This window comes from Rhineura floridana, chromosome 8 (genome assembly GCF_030035675.1).
Source record: "Rhineura floridana isolate rRhiFlo1 chromosome 8, rRhiFlo1.hap2, whole genome shotgun sequence".
Classification (NCBI taxonomy): Eukaryota; Metazoa; Chordata; class Lepidosauria; order Squamata; family Rhineuridae; genus Rhineura; species Rhineura floridana.
In genome coordinates this window covers 72,835,242-72,852,874 of record NC_084487.1, presented here as the reverse complement: position 1 = coordinate 72,852,874, position 17,633 = coordinate 72,835,242, and the positions used below count along the sequence as shown (strand labels likewise).

Below are 17,633 nucleotides of genomic sequence, written 5' to 3'. Positions count from 1 at the left end.
CTTTATGCCAACCCCCTCACTTGTTTTACTTTTGAAGTCAAATGTGTTGGAGATCCTTGGCTGTTTTGGAGGTCCTTGGCAACTGTCCAGACACATATTTTGAATTTGATACTACTGTTTCCAATATGTTCAACAGCACTTTCCAGGTCCTGGATGTTACTTAAGTTTTGGTTATTCTGGGCCTTGGTATGCCTGAGAGAGCATCCATTTCAGCAAACTGTAGAGCAGCCATGATGGACTAAAAGGGTTGACAAGAATAGAAAAATTCAACTTTGTACTTTGTGCAGGCAGGAACTTTTTGCTGAATTTTGCTAATAATTATGTGAGACTTTGGCATCTTGAGATGGTAACGCAGCCGAAGCTCTGCTCACGGCCGGAGTTCGATTCCAACGGAGGGAGGAAGTCGAATCTCCGATAAAAGGGGTCGAGGTCCACTCAGCCTTCCATCCATCCGTGGTTGGTAAAATGAGTACCCGACATATGCTGGGGGGTAAAGAAAGGCCGGGGAAGGAACTGGCAATCCCACCCCATATATACGGTCTGCCTAGTAAATGTCACAAAACGTCACCCTAAGAGTCAGAAACGACTTGCACTACAAGTGCAGGGACACCTTTACCTTTACTTTTAATAAGGTTAAAGAAAACATTGTACCATCAGCCTAGTAGGATGCTAAAGAATGTGAGAAAAATTGCCATAGATACAGAATTATAAGTGTTTGGAATGTTTCAAAAGAATGTGCTGGAATGTGTCAGAGTGAACATGACCTTGTGGAGGAAGTGGTGGAGAAGCAGGGGTTGCAGTTGCATTTTCCCTCAAAGAGATTATGGATTGGGGTCCTAATCCCCCTAAAGGGATTGTGGATATTCATAATCTAAATCTTAAATACATTTGCCTACATGAGTAATGAAATTGTCGTAAAAGGTGAGAAATTATCTTGGTCTGTAGTTCCTGACAAAGGTGTTTGACAAATCATTCTGTCTTTATGCTTGCTACCTATCTTATTCTTCACATGCTGTCACCCAGCTGAAGGCAAAAGGATCCTTGCCACAGCTCTGGCTGGGTAACTATGAACTTTATTTCAATATGTTAGGACACTTATTTAGGTCATGCTGTGGAACTTAGAAATTCTGTTTAGTATCTGGGCTGGACAATGTTAGGAGACCAAATTTTCAGTTAGGATTGGTATTACACTTTGAATGAAGCATTGTAAATTGATTCGTTTTGGCTACAATCTTGAGTCTGTAATCTTTGCTTTACCCTTTGACCCACTGGGTTGTTAATGAGCAAATTTGAACCCTGACTAGATGACCAAATTAACAAAGTTCAAGGCTGCTTCTGTTCTGATTGGTTTCATGACCAACTGTTCTAGGACACAGTAATTTAGGCTATCTAGAAATGTTACCTCTCGCAACAGAGTGTACCCAGTATGTATAAGAGTAATTGAAGCCATTCATCACTACCTCCTTTGGATGCCTCCTTGATTTCCTTCTCCATTCCAAGATCAACCTGAGCATTTTGGTCAGGGAACTGATGATATGACCCTCGTCTTAAAATGGTTTGGGGACATGGTGTTGTCACCCACAGCAGTTCTATGGAAGAGTCTGTCTGAAAATGTCATTTGATATACAGAGTGGTACTGTCCCTAGAATGCCCTACTCCCTGTCCTTTCTAAATAGCAGGGGTGGACAACCTGTGGCCCTCCAGATATTGGATTACAGTTCCCATAATCACTGACCATTGGTCATGTTGGCTGGGGCTGATGGGACAGCAACATCTGTGGGGCCACAGATTGCCCTCCTGTAGAGTTCTGTCCATCCCACCAGTTCCATTGTGTCCACTATGTTTATATTCTCCTTTTAAAAAAGCAAGTATTTCAGCTTGCTCATATACTGCTTGGCGTGTAGCACTAGCAAATGCACATGTATATATGATATCCCTCTGCAAATGTCTCTAGAATGTGCTTTTCTCCCTACAGCCCTTCTGTCTCTTCAACTGGCTGTCATGTCCCCCTAACCTTATTAAACTGAATCAGTAGGCGTCACCTTGAGCTCCTTTCTGTGTAATGAAGAGAACTATGGGGAAAATCTTTGGGCATTATAAATATGGCATAGTACTATAATGTCATGTTTGATCTTTTTAGTTTCTGAGTGTCATATACATTGATGACTCAGTATAAAAAATTGGGATATCCAATGTTAGTCGTAATTAGAGTAGGCTCAATGAAATCAATGGACTTAAGTAACTTATTTCAGTAGCTCTACTCTGAGTATGACTTAGTTGGCTATCACCCAGTGTAGCTATAGCTAACTACACCATTTGCCTCTCATTTCCTAAGTGCGATCTCAATTAAACAAACAATCAGTTATGTGAACATGCATATTAAATAGGCCATTAGAGTGTGTGTTCAGTAAAATGAACATAGGAGAAAACAATATACTTTGAATTATGTCCTCTTAGTTTTTGTAAATGCATAACTAAACCTTTGAATATCAATGTGTTCATTTACATTCTCCAGCGGAAGTTAAAGAAAGCGGAGTAATGCTTGATTACTTTCTTAGGCTGTTAGTCTCTTCTTCCACCTCAAAATAAAATATGTGATTGGAGCCGCAGTTGACAGCACTAGCAAAATGAGAATTTCTACTCTAATGTAAAGCAAGCATGGCTTGTATGCTAACTTTCCTTGTGAATAGAGTTCCAGCTGATGGAACTGGGCTTTCCCGCTCCTCCTCCTATCTGCCTGCATGCCCATCTGCTTCTGGGCCTTGAAGGATAATTGGGAATGGAGTGAGGTGTGATGCCGGAAGACTGCCGATGGAGGAGTTGGCAGAAATGGCCTCTCTTGTGTGAATGGAGGATCCAAGCCTTGGTCTTCTAATGGCTTCAACTTACTTAGCCCCAAAATATGTGTGTAATGTTTGATTCCTTAACCTCAGCACAGTTGGATATGTTTCTTGCTTGTATGAAGTTCAGGGATGGGTGATGTAGTACAGTACAGTAATTCAAACATTCTTTGTCTTATTTTCGGACATCATGTGATAAATCTTTTATTATGGGCAATGACACTTTGGATGGTTTTCGTGAAGTGAATCTAGCATCACCCACTACTCCAGATCTTTTAGGAGGGTATGAATCTAACACTTCTGACCAAACTACCTCACCTACTGTCATCTACCGGCTTCGTCCCTCAGCTGTGTGCTCCAAGCCTATTCAGCCGAGTGCCCTGGATGTTTCTGATCTTCCTACACAACCTGTCTATTCATCTCCCAGGCACCTAGATTGTGCCGAAACATCAGGTATCAGGTTGGTTGTGAGAAACTTCTATTGCTGATCTAAACAAGCTTTGCAATGAGTTACTTTATTATGTGTGTCTCTGTGTGTTTTGGATTTCAAAGCAGTATTCTACTTTTTATGCAGCAATAAATTGCTGAAATATATATGCCCTTTTCTTTCAGCATCAATGTTACAGAAACTGTACCTTGTTCTACCTCAGGACTCCAGGGTGGGTCGTCCAAATACGATAATTCTAGAAAGGAAAGCAATAATGCAGAGAGAGAATTTTTGCAGGGAGCAACGGTAACAGACTCCATTGAAGGAAGTGATGATGTTTTGGGGCTGAGCACAGATAGTCTGTCTTGCCTGCGGAGCCCATCGGTACTGGAAGTGAGAGAAAAGGGCTATGAAAGATTGAAAGAGGAACTTGCTAAAGCTCAGAGGGTAAGATTAATTTATATTGTATATTTTGCAGTTCTGTGCAAGTGCAATTTAGTGTTGGAACAAGATTCAGCATCCTGAAAATCCTGGATTTCATCCATTCCCACCTCTCATTATAAAACAACAAAATACTCCCTCCCAGAAAACTTCTGTACTTCTTTATTCATTCTGAACGTTATTGGTATATTAGCGATTGTTCATGAAGCACCCAACAAAAATAAAACGGGCAAAATCAGTCCAGCAGTTTGGCAAAAGATCTAAAATAGAGCCAGACGGATCTCCACACTTCAGTCTTGGTTAAGAGACCTTACACTCAAAAGTTGTGGTGGAAAAACAACAACTTTGCTTGACTTTGGAAGGAAGGAAGCAACAAGGCTGTATGCAAAGCTCTCCCATGGAGGCTTGTAATATTGTGGTGATTACTGTAAATGTCCTGTTCTTCGTGGAATCTAATCTTGCATCTGAACAGAGCATCATGTGTAGATGTTGGGGTTAAGTAGGACTTCATATGGAAGACATTCCATGAGATACCCATGGCCCAGAGTGTCAAAACCAGTACCTTTAATGGGCCCCAGAAACAGACTGGTAAGTGGCAGAGATGCTGCTAGATAGGAATAATATGATTCTCTCTGTTTGTGCCATCGAAGGCCAGGCTGCTGAATTTTAAACTAACTGAAATTTCTGAAGGGCAACCCTACATAAAGTTCATTTCAGTAGTCATATCTAGAAGTTACTGATGCAGAGGAATGACACTTGGGCAAGTCTCTGTGATCATAAAGACCGTCAGGAAACTGCATGGGCAATATTTGGTGAAATCTCAAAGGTTGTGGGATAAGTTATCAAGATGGCTTTTAGTATTTATGGGGCAGTGGTCCTGTACCACCTTCTCACAAATAGCTGAAACGATATAAACAACAAATATTTGCTAATTCAGTGATTTATACAGGTTCAAAAACATAACTTTTGGGTACAGGGTGTTTTCAGCATTAAAGTACTTAATTATGAATAGCCATCTTGCAAAGTTTTCACTACTCTCTCTTATTTTGTAACAGTTTTCTAAGAAACAGTCCTGTTAAATGCTTCCCCCTGCCCCAACTTTTTTTGATAATTACAAACAGCTATTCAGCCCAAGTCTTTCCATTCTGCTTCTTTTCAAATGAAGAATATTTTTTCCACCAGGATCTTGATGCTATATATTCCTGTTCTGCAATCCTGAATCTGTAACCTGTACTTCTGTTGATTGATTTTAGTTTGAAAAAGCATCTGTAAGTGGATGCAAATCTTTGGTTTTTCTTCTCATAAAAATTACATATGGCCGTAGTCGCCCTGGGCTCCTGCTGAGAGGAAGGGCGGGATGTAAATCAAATAATAAATAAACAAACAAACAAATAAACAAGTCAGATGTAGAAATGCTGTACATTACAGGCATTGGTGTCTTAGAGGCATCCATAAAATAGAAGTAACAATCCTCTTGCTTGTGTGTTTGGTGTTGGGTTTTTTGCTACTTTGCAGTTCTGCTGAGTTGTATTTGAGTGAGATTTGCAATCTTTTGATGGTAGGTAATATAATAATGCTGAGCAGTATTGCTTGTTGTGATATTGCCTTCATCATCCCAAATGTATCCTTTTACCCTCTTATGGATGGAACTCCGTTCTATTCTGTGAACTTGAAGTCCTTGTCTTATGCATATCTTCTAATTATTGGCTGCCCCCTAGTGCTGTAAACTGTAATGGCTGTCTCTACTTCTTTATTTACACTGGTAAATGAAAATGTTAGTGGGTGTTTTACTTTCCCCCCTCCATTCTGATTGTCTGCAGCGAGGCAAGAGTTGCTTGGCTGTATTTCCTGTTTTGCCTGAAACTACTGGCTACGCACCATTAGTATTTACTATCAGGGCTCATCCAGACGACTGTAAAATGTGTGACATGATCGCTTTGTGTTTTCATTATTTTTCGGTCATCCATATGACGCTGCGTGCTTTTGCGCAGTTTCACACGGTTAAATCCGCTCCTGCAATACCGCAAATCATGCGATTTGCTTTTTTAAACCGGGAATCATCCGCTGTACCTTCAGGCGCTTGGATGCAATACCGTGGACTTTACAGCTGGGGGTGTTTGATGGGCGGTTCTTGGGTGGTTCCCCATATCCCTTCCCTCATTCTCAGCCAATCATGTATTTCCACTGTTGCGCGTGTGTGCGAATGTCCGGGGAAAGCCCGGGAAAAAGGGACCTATCAGAGCAATGGTGTGGTGTTGGGGGGGGCCCTGCAACTTCTACTGCGCAGATGCAAAAAAGCGCATTTGCGCAGAAGCAGCGACAGTGGTTAATTTTTAGCCAGCCTGCAAACTGGGCAGCCGCTCAGGGTGAGATCTGCAATTGTGGTTGTTTGGAAACTTTTTCAAGGGAGAAAATATTTATCTTTGCCTAACCTCCACTTCCCACCCCTCCCCCCCTCCCCATCAAATGCCCTTCTTGAACGTATTGGTCTTTGCTTCCAGGCATCCAGAGTCGAGGGAGAGGGGGGGAGAAGAGAAATAGAGGCTTTCTTCTTGGATTACTACAGACACTCACACACCCTTAGTCAATTTCACTTTCCTGCCTGCAAGGCTACTCTTTTTGAGTCTTGTCAATTTCAACCACAGCCTGCAGGTTCTCCACAGCCCAGCTGAGCTGAAAAGCATACAGTCGCTTTGGGGAAATATAGCAAATACAAGCAAAAAACCCACAGGAATTATTGGCATATAAGTGGTTTGCTAGAGCGTCTCAGCCACCCGCAACCATAGAGACTGGTGGTCTACCTTCCTAGACATGATACATCATTACTTGCTGTTCTGGAGAAATAAGTGGAATTGCAATCATGTGTATCTCCAGAAACGTTAAAGGTAGAAAAGCATACAGTCGGTTTTGCGAAATATTGCAAATACAAACAAACAAAAATACAAGAATTATAGGCATATAAGTGGTTTGCATGTTTCTTTTATCAGAGGGAACACCGCAAAGCCTGTGCTGGTCGCTTCAGCGCAGATTGACACAGCAGCACGCTGGGCTGTTTGCCTGCATTCCCTGCCTGAGGCAAGAGCGGCCATCCATGTGGGGGGGGGCTGTTTGCTTCCCTCAGGGGCAGTATTCCTGCCGCCGAGCCGCATAACAGTCCGGGGCTGAACCTTGCAGTGAATGAGCCCAAGGGTCACAGGTGGATTCGCCCGGCGATAACAAGCGCTGATCCCTTGCACTGCCCACAATCCCCCTGGATGGTCAGGGGCACCTGGAGACACACACCCTGGCTGGTGCTGCTCCAGAGTGGTGAGCGACAAGGAACTCCACTACAGCCACTACTTCCAAACCATCAGGAAATTCAAACTTTCGCGCTCGTACGTTCAAGCGCATGTGCCTTGTTGTGCTTTGTTGCAAAGGGGGAGAGCAGTATACGTCATATTTTTGCGGACCAATTGGCTGATGAGGGAGTGTTATGGGCAGAGCTGGGAAAAAGCGAGAAGTACAGGTCCTCTCGCTGCGTGTGTGGGTGCAAAAAAAGCGGTTTTTTTAATTGGGAAAGAGCGAACAAACAGGCGAAGTGAGGACTGTCAGATGACGAACCGGATATGGAAAATGTGGATTATCCCACTCGGTTTGGATGAGCCCTATAAAAAGCTGCATTTAGCTGCATTGCGCTTTTTAAATAAGTGCTGTGATGCTATTGATTTTTACTGGTGTTTAAATGTTCTTAAACAGAAATTGAGTGTGACTGGTTCTATGGCTTAGTTGGTTTATTTTTATGGTTGTGAATTGTTTTTTATGATTTTTGTGATTGGTGTGTAATTTTCATGTTTTATGGAAGCTAATTTGTGAGGACATTTGTCCTAAAAAGCAGATTATATTTAAAATACAATGTACCGTATATTCCGGCGTATAAGATGACTTTTTAACCCTGGAAAATCTTCTCCAAAGTCGGGGGTCGTCTTATACGTCGGGTGTCGTCTTATTAGGGTTGCCATATTGCCCGGATAGCAGGGTTTACCCGGATTCTAAGCATGCCACCTGGCGCCCGGCTAGCCCCTTAGGTGGCCCGGATTCTCAGCTTTCATTTAAAAAAAAATTAAGTTTCTAGGTGGTGCGGTTCTCGAGATATATATAAAAACGTCAGGCACCCCCCCCCCGGTTAAATCTTTTTTTAAACTACTGTATAGCACTTCGTAGCTTTAACCCCGCCCGTTCAGGATTTCAGCCAATCAGTGAAGTGTTTGTTTGGTGGCAGTGTCTGCAAAACTTCATTGCGAGGCCAGAAAATTGTGGTTTCCCCTCCTGTTTATCTGAAAATCTCATAAATTGGGTAGGTATATACATTTCAGTTTTTCCCCCTGTTGTGTGTAGGAGTCAGATCCTGGGCAGTGTTTTGAAAACCTTCCCAATAGTTGCTTTTGGGGGTAAAAACAGTGCTAATCCCATATGTCCAGAGTAAATCCTATTGAATTCAGTAGGAATTACTTTTGAGTAGACATGATTATGAATGTGCTGAAAATCAATGGGACTCTGGAGTGAATGTAAAAAAGAATTGTGTTTGTGTTCTCTTTCTGCCCCCCCCCAGTCCTATTTTAAAGCAAGTAGGCAGGGCTTACTTAGGTATTGCAGTTTTTATTCTGTAGGAAACTAATACTGATTTTTAAAAAACTAATACTGATTTTTCTGCAATGACCAATTGGTTTGACAATAAACTATTATATGGGCTGTATGTATTTATACATCTGCAGTGTGTGCGTGTGTGTATGGAGTCTTTCCAACACCCCTGTGAGGTAGGGTTGCAAACCAAGGCAGCTCACAACAAGAAATAAAGCCATTTAAAATCCAATAACCATAAAAACAAGTATAAACAGTTGCAAAACAGTGTAAAGTGGCATGATTTGGAATTTTGGGTTGTGTGAATGAAGTTGCTTATCACTTGAGGTTGCATTTCTGTCCCTGTTTGAGTAAGCCCCATTGAATACGCTGGGACTTGCTTCTGAATAAATAAATTTAGGATTGCACTATAAATATCTTTACAGTTTGTGTAAATAATAAATATATTTGATAGTTATGCTTATATAAATATTTCTTCATTTATCATACTTTTGGTTTTTGGTTAGGAATCCTGACTGGTTGTGAGATGCTTAGTTTTTTGCCTTATAGGAATCTTGTTGTGGTTGGTATGGTATTACATTTAGGAAAGTGTTACTGCCTTCTGTGTTTTTTTTTCCTATTTGCATTTCACTTATCTTTAACCTCACTCCATTACAGCCATAGAAGCAACAGCAGCATATGCAAGATAATTAACTCCCATTAGTGATAAGAACAAGAATTTATAATTATTATTTCAATTAAAACAAGAGGCTTATCAATACTTTGAAGAGGACCAGATATTTATTTTCTTTCTGAGCCCAGGACTGGGTCTTTCATGATGCCCGGTGTGTGTGTGTGGGGGGGGGGAGCAGGAGAGTAGTCGATAAGACAGACATCCTGGCATTGATAATCGAATTAGCAAGGTATGTGTGGGGTTGTTGTACACTTCCAGGCTCAGTTTCATTTTGAGTATGGAGGTGGAACCTGTGTAGATGTGGTTATCAAAGGGAGAAGAAATTTTGAGTTAAGCAAAGCTCTGCTTTTATAAAACCTAAGAAACATACAGTACTTTGAATGTCTGAGTGCCTGCACCAGTGGAATACTGGAGGAACTTGTAAAACTTGCTGCAACAGTATTTAGAACTGAGCATGTGGTGTGAAAGACTCCTTTTCCTAACATTTTGGCTTGTTTTTCTCTGATTGTGTATTTTTATTGTTTTTACTATATTTGTAAGCTGTGCTGAGCTCTGTTTTTAACAGCAAAAGGGCAGGATATAAATTCTCTTAATCAATCAATAAATACTCCATAGTGTTGGAAACTAGAGTCTAGGCATTTAATGTTGCTTTTAAAAAAAAGATTTCTCACATCTTTCCCCAGTTTTTGGTGGTAATTCCTAGGCACAAAAACAAAACAACTGGACAATCCAAATATTAATATTTATAAGTTTATAAGTGACAGTTTTCCTGCTAAGTACCTGCATGTCATAAGCAGGGATAGTCTTATACGGCGAGTATATCCCAAACGCTATATTTTAACTGGAAAAGTTGGGGGTCGTCTTATACGCCCAGTCGTCTTATACGCCGGAATATACGGTAAATTGTTTCCTGTAAAGTTCCCGATCTAGCAACCTTCACTTATCTGACATTAAAGGTTCAATTTAATTTAGGTCACTCTGCCTTGATTTGATTTGTTTTGAAAAATAGAATACTTGGATACATAAGTTTGAATAATATGTTTCTATTGTGTGAATAAGTTTTTATCTGAAGAGTAATCTCAGAACAAAATTGTCTGCTCTGATAGATTTTTGCTTGTAGGTTTATAGTTTGTTTTAATAACATCTCTTACTTTATGTGCATAATGGAAGAGGATTTCAATCTGGCTTGGAGAAAATTAAATTCGGTTTTGGGCCAGGGTGTATAGTTAACTACAATCTACTCAGGATTTTTGCATTTCATTCTTGAATGTACTTACATTCTTCAGGACATTAATAATTACCTCTTTCTACTGCAGACAATATAAAATGGCATAGTATCCATTATTTGAGATTGTGATCTTTAGCATCTTGATTAAACTCTGCCTCTGCTTTCAGTGAGTGAAAAATAATTTGGGTAGAAGTGTAAAATTACCTCAGGCTAGCTTTATGTTATTTTGCATGTGAACGATGGTATAAAATGGTGCCTGTTGCCTATTCTTTATCCCTTTCCTCCCCAGTACCAGAACAATAGCTTGGAGAGTTAATTTTGTTCCAAACTCATATATAAAAATACTAACATTGTGCATTTCACTGCTAGGCTAAATTTTCAGAAGTTCATGATGAGTGTAATCATTCAATCAGGATTTCCCAAGTTCAGTAGTAATAAATGGGGGAGCAAAAACCTTTTAAAACTCAACTATAAACAGCTGCCTGTATTTTTGTTACAGTTAAGGCTGCAGGCCTATACATACTTACCTAGGAGTAAGTCCTGTTGAATTCAGTGTGGCTTTATTAGTTCTGAGTAGACATATAAAGGATTGCACTGTAAGAAATGGAATACATGTTTTTTTTTAAATGCAAAGACTTACAATATTTTGTTTTTACTTTCAGGTATTGTGTGCGTGTGCATGGAGTGGGGAAGGGATACATAGATGGAACATTTTAGATTTTGACTAATCTGAAGCCGTACCTAATTCCCTGTGGTGGGTAAGAATCTCGTGCAAGCAACCAAGCCTGGATGTTTTTTTCAGAGAATTGGTTCTTTTCCTCCTTTGTACCATCAGTCTGGTACAAATTACTAAAATAGGTATCTGTGGGTTAGTAAATCTTTGTACAGGACATGGAATAATGGGCTCAAGTTACAGGAAGCCAGATTTCAGCTGAATGAACATCAGGAAAAACTCCAGACTGTTAGAGCTGTATGACAATGGAGCCAATCGCCTGAGGAGGTGGTGGGCTCTCCAAGACTGGAAGCATTCAAGAGGCAGCTGGACAGCCACCTGTCGGGAATGCTTTAACCTGGATTCCTGCACTGAGCAGGGGATTGGACTCCATGGCTTATAGGCCCCTTCCAACTCTGCTATTCTATGATTCTAGTAAGGTTTCTGTTCCACTGAGGGGTAAGCAAAATGCAATAGGGCAGCCATGTGTATTTTAGCAAAGTGTCTGCCCCATTCACATAAAAACATGCAATAGAGCAAGCAAATGAAAGATGGCAAAAGCCTCTCCTCTCTTGCCTTGCTGCTTCCCATTGCCTCAGGCAGTTTTGTCCCCACCACTCCTTGCTTCTGGTATCAGAGCGGGCTGGAAGAAAAGTGCTTCAAGAAACAGTGGAGTGAGTTAAATCAGGTGTGAGGAGGTTAGTCCCTGCACATCTTGCGTGTGTATTCCATTTCATAATGAACAGAGACACATCGGTAAAATACAGATGGCTACTAGTTTGGTTCAGCCTTTACTATTCTGCCAAGTTTGAAAAGTTATAACTCTCAATCAAAGCTAAATTTTCCTTAGGAACTGAAACTAAAAGATGAAGAATGCGAGAGACTTTCTAAAGTGCGTGACCAACTTGGACAGGAATTGGAAGAACTTACTGCTAGCCTGTTTGAGGTTTGTTGACAATTTTGCTGCAGTAACACTCTTTGGAATGGGGTGATTATTTCATGATATACTTGAATGTCCACCCTCCCTTCAAATTGGGAAATTTGGGAAGCAGTTAATTCTTGTGAGCTTTGCATATTAAAAACGAAACAACTTCCTTCACAGGAGTGACTGCAAACACATCAGATGTAATGCGTATACTGTAAATTAGGTTATGTAGTTAAAATTGCCCAAACCATGCTGCTTCAAATAGCTGGTTTCCTGTAAGGAATAGTACCCATACTGTTGCCTTTTAAAAGTTCATCAAACCACAGTATAACTGTCTGTCCTGATTGGACCTTGGACTCGTGTATTACATTTCCAGCACTATGGTTTGCTTATCATAAGGCATGGACAACTCCCCTGACAATGCACTTAAGACTTTCAAAAGTAATGTGACAAGCAGCTGCTTGGTCAAACAGCTCCAAAAGAATGTTCCTGTCATATTATTTTTTATAAAGGAAAAGATGTCATAGGTACTGTTTTCATGTGTCAGGTGATGTGCTGCGCAAAGCATTTATGCCACACCAACATTTGTTTTTATAGGAAGCCCACAAAATGGTGAGAGAAGCTTATATAAAGCAGGCCACAGCTGAAAAACAACTGAAAGAAGCACAAGGAAAGGTGAGTTAGTTGTTAATGTTATGCTTGTGATCCAAAGGGGTTTGTGTGTGTTTTTTGTGTGTGCACTACTTTTTTCAGGGTTTCTCTAAGAAAACAACACCCTTGAGTTGCCTACTGCTTTTTGAGCTCGTGGAATCAAGCAAGGGGGTTAGATGTCACAACAGTTTAAAGTGGGTTGGGACCCACCAGCGGGCCTTAGGCTACTTTCAGATGGGCCTCAATGCTACAGACTGTCCTATGCCTCCTACCTGTGCTATAGCCTTTTGGCTGGACCAGTGCTGGCACCAGCAACCCCTTGCAGGCTAAGTAAGGGTGGCTGGGAGGCAGAAAGTCAAGGGAGAAAGGAGGGAAATAAGATCTTCCTCTGAGGAGAAACAGCTAGAGGAGGTATTGAATGAAATTTGAAAGTGAGACAGTATTAAATACATACATGCACACATACACACACTGGGAATCGAAAGGAAAGAGGTAATAGGAAAGGTGTTATGGGAACAGAAGTGACTGTAAAAAGATGAGGGATGAAAGAAACTTGCGAGGGGTATTCAAGGTACAACTTGGGTGTGAATGAAGAATGGAAGAAGAAATTACAGAAGATGTGTAAAAATATTTTGAGAGGCATATGAGGGTGGGAAGGGAAAAATATAAAAGAAAAAGCCCTTTCCACTTGGAGCTCCTGGATCAGCAAATTATGTCTAAAATGGGGGGAGGGTAAGTTATAGTACCCCCAGAGGAAGTGTGTGTACTTATTTTAAGGGAAGCTTAACTATGGGACCCCTTGCTATAAGGAAAATGCTATGCCACAAATTTAGTAAATTCTAAAGATGGATTAGATTTCCTGTAGAAAATGATGGTTATGGAAACCCCTGCCTCTATCTGACACCACTTAGTGATTGGTGGGCCTCTGTAATTTTTAGCCATGTTAAGTGAGCCCTGGGGGTAGAAAGTTTGAGAACTCCAGGTCTAAAGGAAAGCTCCTACAACTTACCAATGTAGTTCCAGTTTTTCCCCTGGGTCCTCACTTTCAAAGAACGATGCTGTACCAGTCCTCAAGAATTTGTTTCACATTAAAGATTCTCATAGGGTTACAGACTGAGTTACATTACCATGAATTTTTTTTGTATTATCCATAACAGAGTAAGGGGTTATGGTGTCAGTGGATGTTGGTGGAAAGCAGCTGCTCCCATAAACTTACACCAAGGCAGAGTCCCAGGTTGCCTAAAGGAGGCAGTTGTAAGGCCTTTGTTAAAAAAGCCCTCCCTGGACCCCTCCATAATCGATAATTACCGGCCAGTGTCCAATATTCCATTTTGGGGTAAGGTAATAGAGCGTGTGGTGGCCTCCCAGCTCCAGGGATTCTTGGATGAAACAGATTATCTGGATCCATTTCAGTCTGGTTTCAGGCCTGGTTATGGGACGGAGATGGCTTTGGTCGCCTTGGTGGACAACCTATGCAGAGAACTGGACAGGGGGAGTGTGTCCCTGTTGGTTCTCCTGGAACTCTCAGCGGCTTTCGATACCATCGACCATGGTATTCTTCTGGGCTGCCTTGCTGGGATGGGACTTGGGGGCACTGTTTTGCAGTGCCTCCGTTCCTTCCTGGAGGGACGAACCCAGAAAGTGGTGCTGGGGGATTCCTGTTCGACCCCTTGGCTGCGGGGTCCCTCAGGGCTCAGTTTTGTCCCTTATGCTATTTAACATCTACATGAAACAGCTGGGAGAGGTGGTCTGGAGGTTTGGGGTTCGGTGCCATCAGTATGCTGATGACACCCAACTCTATTTCACCTTTCCACCTAATTCCAAGGTTGCGGTCTCGGTTTTAAACCAATGTCTGGTGTCAGTGGTGGACTGGATGAGGGTGAATAAATTGAAGCTTAATCCAGACATGACAGAGGTGCTCCTGGTCAGTCGTAAGGCAAATCAGGGAATAGGGATTCAGCCTGTGCTGGATGGGGTTACACTCCCCTTGAAGACGCAGGTTCGCAGTAGGGTGTGCTCCTGGACTCAGCGTTAAATTTGGAGTCCCAGGTTTCTGCGGTGGCCAGGAGTGGTTTTGTACAGTTAAGATTAGTGCGCCAACTGCACCCGTTCCTTGAGCCGTCTGATCTGGCCACAGTGACACATGCCTTAGTTACATCCCGTTTAGGTTACTGTAACGCGCTCTACGTGGGGCTGCCTCTGTAGAGTGTTCGGAAACTTCAGTTGGTACACGCGCTGCAGCCAGAATGTTAACTGGGGCTGGTTACAGGGACCATACTACCCCTCTGTTAAAAAAAGCTCCACTGGTTCCTGGTCTGTTTCCGGGCACAATTCAAAGTGCTGGTGATGACCTATAAAGCCCTATACGGCTTAGGTCCAGCCTATCTGTCAGACCGTATCTCCCTGTATGAGCCTGCCCGGGCCCTGAGATCCTCAGGAGAGGCCCTTCTCTCAATACCCACATCTTCTCAAGTATGACTAGTGGGGACGTGTGAGAGGGCCTTCTCGGTGGCTGCCCCTAGACTTTGGAATTCCCTTCCTAGGGAGGTAAGAATGACCCCCTCCTTGCAGTTCTTCCACCGACAAGCAAAGACCTTCTTATTCCAACATAGTTTTGAACTCTTAGCTATATGTGTGTATGGTTTTAATATTGGAAATAGTTTAATTTTATTTTAATGTAGACTTTGTATGTTTTTAATTATATGTATTTTTATCTGGAAGCCGCCGTGAGTTCCAGTTTTGGAAAAATGGCGGGTATAAATAAAGACACTAATACTAATACTAATACTAATAATAAACTGCTCTGGAGCAGTTCCCACATGGCTGCTTAGCAGGCATCATAGTACTGGCTGTATGTGAATAGGGCTTTAGCATACAGTGTCTCCTGAAATAACTGGTACTCTTGATATTTTTTCATTATTTTTTCACTGGTTCATATATGCTATAAAAACCTCTGTGAAGATATTCTTATGGGGTGCTTTGGCAAGAAAAATTGGACAGTTGTCCTACTCATTTTTGCTATTTTGGCAGAAAATGTATCCATCAGGTTGTCTGTATTGTACATAAAGATACTTACATATCGTAATCTGTTATGAAACATGAGATAGGACAGTAAAGTTTAAATGATTGAAATACACTATAGGTTTAAATAGATTGAAATACATTATAGAAATGGTTTAAAAGAAACCTTTTAATTTTTGAACCATTTTCAGTCATGTAAATTAGAGAGTATTTCTTTCCGCAGCAAACTGTTGAGGGGAGGATGTGTTATCCATCGTGTGACAGAGCAAAAGTTGTGACATTTTCTACATCTGCATGTATGCCATATAAAGAGCAATACAGAAATTTCAGACATGATCATCAGTTACTAACTGCTTCTCTGTTACAGTTCAGTTTTGCACTGGAAGCATGTACCAGACTGAATTGTAAGGATACGCATTGCCAGACCATTGGAACTTTTCCATACAATTGTGTGTGTGGTGGTGGTGGCGGCGGCAGCATTGTGCAACATTGTGTTGCTGTTGTTTCTCCCACAGAGCCAGTGGATGTGTGCTGTAGTTGTGATTGAGGTGAGAGCAATGTTATTGTTTTTACTAAACCATGGCTCGTGGAATGCCAAGACATGCAGTGGGGAGGGCATTGCCATATTACTGTTTTGTTAGGGAATTTTTTTTTTCATGGAAGAGTGGAACTTCTCTAAAGGAATTTTGCAAGAAGATGTGGAGCGGGATAGATAAAAAGGGGAATGGTCACCCACCAGTAATTTAGCATTTCCAAAATAACCAATAGGTGCCTGTGGTTTCTCTCATTGGTGCCTTGTAGTAGAAGGATTTCACTTGTCTCTGTTACAATATTTGATTCTTTGGGAAAGATTCTTTGGCAACAGAAGCACAGCCTCAAAGCAAGATGGCAGGCTGTGCATAGCCAATGAATGAAAGGAAAGGAGCTGCTGTTGAGGGAAATATGTCTAGTGTTCCCACCTTGATTAAAGAGCAGGGATGTATGTGAAAAATGGAAATGGACTGCCTTCAAATCAATTCCAACTTATGGTGACCCTATGAATAGGGTTTGCCTGGTAAGCGCTATTCAGAGGGGGTTTACCATTGCCGTCCTCTGAGGCTGAGAGGCAGTGACTGGCCCAAGGTCACCCAGTGAGCTTCATGGCTGTGTGGGGATTTGAACCCTGGTCTCCCAGATCATAGTCCAACACCTTAACCACTACACCACACTGGCTCTCAGGGGGGTATGTACTATTGTGCTAAACTGAGATTCTGCACCACAAAAACTAAATTCTAATCTAAATACATTGCATGAAGTTGTTGGATTTGTCTAATTTATATTACCGATTGGAGTTTCTTTTTTGCCCTCACCACTACTAAGCTCCTTGATTCTTATTCCTGGCTGTTAAAATGTCTCCTTCAGAATATATTCACCTGAATAAAGAATCTACATGGTTAACAGATTTTTTCTGTTTCCAGTGAGAAATTACAGTGGACTGTAGAGCTGCAGGGTTTTGAGAAGTATTTGGCATTAAATGGTCTCCCTTTCTCTCTGCCTTGAGCATTTTTATGTTGCAATGACATGGTGTCAGCTTTCCCCTTCCTGTTCCAGTTTGTCATTGCCACTGTTTGTGGTACTCCCCCTCCCCACTTTTTGATATTAGTCCTCACTGGGGCTTTCTCAGGGATAGACTTAAAATCTTGCTGGCACAGAGGAGTCCCTTGCTGCCTCTCCAGTGTGACTTGCACAGCTTTCTGTTTACCATACTTGCCTTTCTCTTCCCTTGCCCTCCAAGGGTCTGTCTAGATTGGGGGAGGGAGATTCTTTTCAGCCGGAGGGCCACATGCCGATGGTGGGCAGGGCTAGAGGCAAAAGTCGGCAGAGTCATGAATGTGGATTTTACCTTCGTACAGTAGGCTAGCTTCTACAAACATCTGCACATCCCTCTCTGTTCTCCAGCGAGGGTGCCAAGAAGTATGATCAGAACTCAGGGATGCATTCCAGCCAGGCAAAAAGGGGAAGGTAAAAAGACGGGACTGGTAACGAGCATGTCCTGGGGAGAGGCCCAAGGGCCAGCTTGAGAGGCCTGGTGGGCTGCAGTTTGCCCCTGGACCTCAGG

General features: G+C 41.9%; 1 protein-coding gene across 1 annotated transcript; it reads left to right on the top strand.

The window, feature by feature from the left end:
* Nucleotides 1-3,040: 3,040 nt before the first annotated feature.
* RAB3IP (RAB3A interacting protein) lies at nucleotides 3,041-12,848 on the top strand. Its single transcript, XM_061582741.1, has 5 exons — nucleotides 3,041-3,300; nucleotides 3,453-3,714; nucleotides 11,789-11,884; nucleotides 12,461-12,538; nucleotides 12,798-12,848. The coding sequence occupies exons 1-5, from the start codon at nucleotides 3,050-3,052 to the stop codon at nucleotides 12,846-12,848; spliced, it is 738 nt and encodes a 245-aa protein (XP_061438725.1). The 5' UTR covers nucleotides 3,041-3,049.
* Nucleotides 12,849-17,633: the final 4,785 nt, after the last annotated feature.